The sequence below is a fragment of the Hippopotamus amphibius genome, chromosome 3 (assembly GCF_030028045.1).
Source record: "Hippopotamus amphibius kiboko isolate mHipAmp2 chromosome 3, mHipAmp2.hap2, whole genome shotgun sequence".
NCBI lineage: Eukaryota > Metazoa > Chordata > Mammalia > Artiodactyla > Hippopotamidae > Hippopotamus > Hippopotamus amphibius.
Window position 1 is genome coordinate 98,863,930 of NC_080188.1, and position 7,882 is coordinate 98,871,811.

General features: G+C 60.0%; 1 protein-coding gene across 1 annotated transcript; it reads left to right on the forward strand.

The window, feature by feature from the left end:
• Positions 1–618: 618 nt before the first annotated feature.
• TALDO1 (transaldolase 1) lies at positions 619–7,606 on the forward strand. The gene is made up of 8 exons (XM_057729393.1): positions 619–761; positions 3,177–3,300; positions 4,594–4,701; positions 4,885–5,016; positions 6,401–6,576; positions 6,659–6,856; positions 7,190–7,335; positions 7,406–7,606. Exons 1-8 carry the CDS (start codon positions 665–667, stop codon positions 7,436–7,438), a joined length of 1,014 nt encoding a protein of 337 aa, XP_057585376.1. The 5' UTR covers positions 619–664; the 3' UTR covers positions 7,439–7,606.
• Positions 7,607–7,882: the final 276 nt, after the last annotated feature.

Sequence of the window (7,882 nt, forward strand, 5' to 3'; positions counted from 1 at the left end):
CACCAGGCCCATCGGACCCAGCAGAGCCAGGAGGCGCGGTCAGGCCAAAGGGGAGGCCGTGCACACTGGGCGCCCCCCGCCTCGGGAGGCCTGGAGGAGAGGGGGCGGCAATCCAGACGCAGGCCTGCACCGCCCGCGGCCCTTTCCACAGTCTCCGAGGCCGCGGCCCATATGCAGGGTCCGAAGCGTCCAGGTCTCTCTGCAACTCCGCTTCACCTTCAGCCTTAACTGCTCGACCCTCGACGACCCTCACTCCAGCTCCCTCCGCATTTGACGGAGTAAGGGAAGCGACCCCGCGCGCCCATCGGGGACCGCACCGCCCAGGGCCGCGCATCCCTCGTCCGGGCACCGCCCCGGGGGTGCTTCCCTCCAGAGGAGACACCGTTAGGGGGTGGGGCGAACCTTTCCGGGGTCACCGCTCGGGGGTCGCATCCCTCCGGGGGGACCGCAGCTCTGAGGGAACCGCCCCGGTGGGCGCATCGCCGGGAGCACTCCGCGCTCCCAGGCAGCTTGCGGGCGGCGGGGGGCCGTCTCGGGGGGCGGGGCCTCACCCGGGGCGCACAGGCCCCGCCCCCGCCCTCGCCGCGCGCTCGGATTGGCCGTACCCGGGGTGGGCGGGGGCCCGCGGGGCATTGTGGGCCGCCCGCCGCCGCCGCCGCTCGCCATGTCGGGCTCTCCGGTGAAGCGACAGAGGATGGAGAGCGCGCTGGACCAGCTCAAACAGTTCACCACCGTGGTGGCCGACACGGGCGACTTCCACGGTGAGGCCGCGCGGGGCCTGAGTTGCGAGAGTGGGCCGGGCGGCGGGGCAGGGCTGCGGGCGCGCAGGGGCTCCCGGGCGGGAAGTCGGGCCGCACTCTCCCCGCTGCGCGCCCGCCCTGCGCCCCCGCTCGCCGCGCGGCCTGCGCCCTCCCCGGTGCCCTCGCCCCCCGAGCCCGCGGCCCGCGCAGGGGCTTCCCCAGGCCGGGAGCCGCCGGTGGGCCGGGGGACAGGGCCCGGGTGCTCTCCTCCGGGGGGAGGCTCCGGGTACGCCCCGGCGCCGCGGGCCGTCGGCGGTCACGCGGGGCAGTTTCGTGGCGCGCGTGTCCCCCCGCCGAGCAGGAGCGGGAGTGAGTTCTGGGCCCAGAAAGACCAGGAGCTGCGAACCACGCCACCGGCTTTTGCAACCTCCCTTTGCGCACGGCCTCCGCCCCTCCCTGGGGACCCCGTGCACGCGGCTGGCGGTGACAGGGCGCGGGCCGCCGAGACGCTTCCCGCGTGGGGCCAGGCAGCGGCGCGGATGCCCCGAGGGAGGCGAAGCTAGTCCCAGGCTTAGATCCTCTTGGCTTTGAGTCATGTTCCTTGCAGGCAGCCGGGGGACTTAGTGTGCCCACCCTCTGCAGTGCCCAGACTAGGTGAACCTCCCTTCGGGCCGGCTGTGAACAGTTAAGATTTTCAGGAAAATCATGCAGTTCTCTGTGGGGCACACGGTGTAGAAGGGACTTCCTCTCTTTTCTGCTTCCTCATGGTGACTTGAGAAACAGGCTTTAATTCCTCTTTGGTAGAAACCTTTATCTAGCAAGAGCCTAGGAGAGTGAGTAAGCATGTTTGGCTGCTTAACTATAAAAGTTGGAGACAGTGATGGGCTTGAGTCCAACCTGTACTTTAAACCATCTGCCGGAAGGTCCCTGCCTGGTCAGAGCTGGGGGCCCTGGGAGGTTCCCGCTCCTGCCTCCCCTTCTCACCCCTGGGAGGCCATGGTCTTTTATCCACCCCTGCCTCCCGGGCCAGGGCTTTGGCAATGACATCACTAGGATAGAGGGTGCTGGGAAAGTGGCTGCACAGCTTTCTGCACCTTCTCAGCATGGAATATTTCCCAGCCTTGTAAGCTGACAGAGCCCGGTCTGTGTTGTTCCCTGTCGGGTCTCACCAGGCGGCAGCCGCAGGATGGCTGGTCTCCTTACTCCTTCTGTCAGTTTAGGGCCAAGAAGACAGGAGGGGTCTAACAACTTTATTAAAAACTACATCTGTTGATAATATATATCTATAAGTCGTACCTAGCTGTGAACAGATGTCAATTCAGTTTTGTGGTCACTTTACCAACTGAAGGTTCTTACCTTGGGGGAGTTACAGGCCTCTTTGAAAATGCAATCAAAGCTGTGCGCGTGCGTCCCGGAATGCTGCCCCACGCCCAGTTTTGCATTGAGTTTAAGGGTCCCTGGAGCCTGAAGCCCATCTGTTGACCCCAGATAGGTCTCAGTTTTTTTTTTAATTTTATTAAAAGTAAGCTTTATCAAGGCATAGTTTTATGTGATGAAAGGCACCATTTTCGGTGCATTACTCTGAGTTTTCACACATCTGTGTAAACTTGTCATTTTGAAATAATTATAGACTCCCAGGACGTTGCAGAATTAGCCCATAGAGTCCCAAGAATCTTTCGCCCATCGTCCCCCAGTGGTGACATTTTGAGTGGCTGTGGTGTGACAACAGAGCCAGGAACTTGGCACTAGGAGGACAGTGTGCACAGGCTGCAGGCCGGCTCCATGTTCACCGGTTTCCACCTGCACAGAGGAGGGGGCATCCTTTGCAGAGGTTTTGTAGCGTGTAGGTTCTTGTAGCCACCAAGATGGGTTGGACACATCTGTTCCCCAGCCACAGAGATCTCCCTCAGCTCCTGAGAGCCGCCCCTTCCCTGGTTTTGTCATCAGAAGATACTCTGAAAATACTTACTTGCTAAATCAACTAACTGAACCAGATCATCCTGGAAGCTGAGTTTCGTGAATGTGAGCTCTGTGCTGCCGTGTGACAGCCTGGGCCACGACACTCCTTGGATTTCCTAGCCTGGTTACCACGAAGGAGCTAGTGCGTTGGAGGAGGATAGTTCAAAGATATGAGTCCAGTTCCTCTGCGGCAGACCTGGACGCCGTTGCGCGGGCTCCTGGCCACATCCCCCCGGCTCTGGGGGCTGGGAGGCGCTCTGCTCTTGGCACGCTTGCTCCCTGGATTCAGTCTCCCGTTGTTTCCTCATTGTGCACACGGCTGCCTCTTGCCAGCCTTCACCTGTGAAGTGTGGCCACGCCCTGGCTTAGAAGACTTGCTTGACTCTGTTTACGTGTTTAGGGCTTACAGGGGTCGGGTTTGTTGGGTGGAAGCGAGCCCTCCACTTACTCCCCTGCTTTCCACAATTACTTCCCCAGCCATCGATGAGTACAAGCCCCAGGATGCCACCACCAACCCGTCCCTGATCCTGGCCGCGGCGCAGATGCCCACCTACCAGGAGCTGGTGGAGGAGGCCATCGCCTTCAGCCGCGGGCTCGGCGGGTGAGTGTGGCCGGGAGCAGCCCTCCTGCTGTGGGTCTGGTTGCTTCCCTCCCTCCCTGAGTTCAGTTCTCAGGTGTCTTAGACTCAAGGAGGGATGCTGTGGGCTTTCCTGTTTCTTTTTGTCAGCTTCACTGACAACGTTACTTACACGTAGCAGGCAACACCCATTGTGAGTATACAGTTCTTTGAGTTTTGTTTGCAGGAACATGTAGATACCACCCCAGACATCCCTCCCCCTTTTGTAGTCAGTCTCCCCAGCCCTGGCGATCATGGACTTGCTTTCTGGCATTTTGTTGCGTTTAACAGGTTTGTCTGAGTGATTAACAGTTTTGTCTGAGTGAGATTTACTAAGTGCACCATCCAGTTCATTCTGATCGGTTTATGTGGTGGTGCAGCTACAGTCACAATCCAGCCCCAGCGTATCTGCACCTCCTAGAATGTTCCCTAGTGTCTCCACCAGCGGTGGCGTTTTCAATTTTCATCCGGGTGACACTGCGCAGCTGAGAGTGGATCTGCAGGGAACAGGGGCCCCTGGCAGGAGCCGTGCTGGGCTGGTCCGGCCCTCTCTGGCGCTCCCGTGTGCTGAGGTCAGGAGGCGTGCAGGTGTGCGGCGGTAGCTCCGTGCGCTGGCCCTCCCCTCCCCCCACTGTGCACCCCCACCCCGGCGGCTTCCCTGTCCCTTCTTGGTGTTCCTGGAATTGGTGAGAAGGTGGTGCTGTTAGTGATCGCTGGACTGGCCCTGCTCCTGCGTCCAGCCCGTGACACGTGGGGTGGAGATTGTCCTGGTCCATTTTGGATAGCATCGTGTACCTTACGCATCTGCCCAGGCAGCTTCAGAGAGCTTGGAAAGGCTGTTTTGTTCAAGTCTGCAAAGATGGAGGGGTTCAGTTTGGGAGGATGGAGTATGGAGACAGAAGGTGGGACGGTTGCGCCTCAGTGAATGCACTCGTGCCCCTAACTAGTCACTTAGTAATGGTTAGGATGGGGCACTTTCACCAGTGGCCTGGTGGTTAGGACTCTGTGCTGTCACTGCTGTGGCCCGGGTTCAATCTCTGGTCAGGGAACTGAGATCCCGCAAGCTGCATGGCGTGGCCAAATTTAAAAAAAAAGAAAAAAAAAGGTTAAGATGGTAAGTTTTATGCTGTGTGTGTTTTACCACAATTAAAAAAAATTTGTTTTATAAAAAGATGGAGGGACGAGAACTTGGGAAATGAATAACAGAATCTGTTTTGTAGAATTGTGTGCGTTTAAACCTAACAAGCTTCTAACCTAACTTTTTCCCTGGAATTTCAGGTCACAAGAGGAACAGATTACAAATGCTATTGATAAGCTTTTTGTGCTGTTTGGAGCAGAAATACTGAAGAAAATTCCAGGCCGCGTATCCACGGAAGTGGATGCAAGGTGAGGATGCGGGGCTGACCCTGGGGACGTGGGCTGAGGGCAGCAGCTGCTCCTTAGTCCCTGGTTCCCTGCGTGGCGCCCAGGTGCTGCCGTGGCTGCGACCCTGGCTTGTGTAGCGGCCCCGCTGAGCTGCTCCGAGTCGAGCTGGCTGCCGGGCACCCTGTCACGGCCGCACCCCCGCAGGCTCTCCTTCGATAAGGATGCCATGGTGGCCCGCGCCCAGCGCCTCATCGAGCTGTACAAGGAGGCCGGGATCAGCAAGGACCGGATCCTGATAAAGCTGTCGTCCACCTGGGAAGGCATCCAGGCTGGAAAGTAAGTGTCCTGTGAGGAGGGAGCTGGTGGGGACTCTGCCTGTCCCGGGTGGGCCTCAAGGAGCAGGCCCCGCGATGCCGCCTGTGGTCCTCACGTCGTCTGCTGAGTACAGAACACAAGTCGTTTCCCACCAACCCCGCTCAGTGTGGAGGAGGTAGAAGCAGGTGCAGACAGGAAGCTGGTCTGGCGCCCCACCTGCAGGGGCCATGCAGAGCTGTGCTGTCCTGGGGGCGCCTGTGCGCACTGGTGGGGTCCCTGTGTTGTCGGTTCCACTCCTCCCACAGCCTTCTGCCTCTGGCTGCACCTGCTCTGGACTTTGCGCGTGATGTCATCACATAGCACGCGGCCTTTGTGTCTGGCTTCCCTCACGTGGAGTGTGTTCAGTATTCACACGTGCTGTGTGTGTGTTGGGGCTGCATTCCTTTTAAGGCTCATGTTCCCTGGTGTCTACACACTGCATTGTCCGAGTCCGTCCTTCAAGGGACACGTGTTTGCCTACCCTTGGTGCTGTCGCAGGAATGCGGCTGTGAGCACATGCGCTCGCACACACCAGAGGCGGGAGTTGCCGGTGCTGTGGCCACCGTATTGGCCATCAAGGCTGCCCTGTACCCCCTCAGCTGAGCTTTCTGACCAGCTCCCTGTGGCCAGGCGGCAGAGGTGCCTCTGAAGCTGTCTGCTGGGACAGGAACTCGGTCGGCTGTCACAGCCCACATCCCAGCACGTGGCAGAGTGGGGCCAGGGCCCTGTTCTCACAGTCGACCCGGGACATCACGTGGGTGACACGCTTTCTGCAGAGTGGCTCAGAAGGGCGAGGGGGAGCAGTGGGGCCGGGGAGGCTTCAGGCTCCAGGCTGGACTGAGGCAGGACAGTGCTGTGGTTGGGCTTGATTCTGTGACAAGGTGAGAGACCGGGCCTGTGGCTCTCACGGGACCTCTGTTTTTGTCCCTGTTTTGAAATGTGGGTTTGATGAAGGAAGTTCTGGTTGCCCATAATCCACTGGCCAGAGAAAGCCCTGGTGAACATTCCAGAGGTTTTTTGTTTTTGTTTTTGGCTGTGTTGGGTCTTTGTTGCTGCACACGGGCTTTCTCTAGTGGTGAGCGGGGGCTACTCTCCGTTGTGGTGTGTGGGCTTCCCATTGCAGTGGCTTCTTTTGTTGGCAGAACACAGGCTCCAGGCACATGGGCTTAGTTGCTCCGCAGCATGTGGGATCTTCCCAGACCAGGGCTCGAACCCATGTTCCCTGCATTGGCAGGTGGATTCGTAACCACCGCGCCCCCAGGGAAGCCCCCAGAGTTGTTCTTGACGGGGACAGAGCGGCCCCGCTCCTGCCTCTCTGGCGGTGAGTGGTGAATGGTGAGCGTCTCTCCCTGCGCCCCGCCCGCAGGCAGCTGGAGGAGCAGTACGGCATCCACTGCAACATGACGCTGCTCTTCTCCTTCGCCCAGGCCGTGGCCTGCGCCGAGGCAGGCGTGACGCTCATTTCGCCCTTCGTGGGCCGCATCCTTGACTGGCACGTGGCCAACACAGACAAGAAGTCCTACGAGCCCCTGGAGGACCCCGGTGAGTGGCCCTCGGAGGTCGGGCGGGGCGTGGGGCCCAGGCGCAGGCAGTGGGCGTGGCAACTCTGGGCCTGTCCCCTCAGGAGTGAAGAGCGTCACCAAGATCTACAACTATTACAAGAAGTTCGGCTACAAGACCATTGTCATGGGCGCCTCCTTCCGCAACACGGGCGAGATCAAGGCCCTGGCAGGCTGCGACTTCCTTACCATCTCGCCCCAGCTCCTGGGGGAGCTGCTCAAGGACCACAGCAAGCTGGCGCCCGTGCTCTCGGCCAAGGCCGGTAAGAAGACCCCTGCCCGAGGGTGGGGGGGACTCGAGGGGGGAGGAGTCAAGGAAGGGAGGGAATACGGGGATATGTGTCTAAAAACAGATGATTGAACCTGGTGTACCCCCAAAAAAATAATAAAAAAATAAATAAATAAATAAATAAAGAAGACCCCTGCCCCACTGCAGCCCCCGTGGGGGCACCAGGGCCTCAGGCACCTGAGGGTGTGGAACCTAGAGCCGCGGGCTCGGCCTATGTCCACGGCCGTCCAGTCCATCTGTCCTGGTGGCCCTCTGCCAGGGACTTAGGGCGGCTCTGAGCCCGAGGCCCTGGCACGTGTCCCCCCAGCCCAGGCCAGTGAGCTGGAGAAGGTCCACCTGGACGAGAAGGCCTTCCGCTGGCTGCACAACGAGGACCGCATGGCCGTGGAGAAGCTCTCGGACGGGATCCGCAAGTTCGCCGCGGATGCCGTGAAGCTGGAGCAGATGCTGATGGTGAGGCCTGGGGGGATGGGCAGGAGGGGCTGGGGGTGGGGGGGCACCACTCACAGCTGCCCGTTTCTAGGAGCGAATGTTCAGCGCAGAGAATGGAAAATAGCCTGGCACCCGAGGCTGGACTGCAGCTCTGCGCCGGCTTTCAACTGGGGCCTAATTGCACATGCCTTGCGATAAATCTTGGATTTTTGTACTAATTGGAGCTGGGACGAATCACAGATTTCTGATTTTATGTAAAATTCTGCTCAGCACATTAAAGCCGTCACTTTTCCTTCCTGTGTGTGCCTCCTTTCCCCCCCCGGCCTGGGGGGCCCCCAGTAGGGGTGACAGCCCCTCGCCTGCTACTGGGGGCCTCGACCCTGAGGGCGGAGACCCACCTGAGGGCTTCCTTTGCATCTGGAGCTCCTGCCGGCCTGGCTTGTAGGCTGTGCTGGCAGAGTTGGGTGGGAGGATGCTGGGCCCAGGAGTGAGGAGCCCCTGGAGGCGCCTGCTGTAGGGACAGCCCTCCTGCCCGTGCTGCTGCCCTGGGGCCCAGGCGGGATGGTCC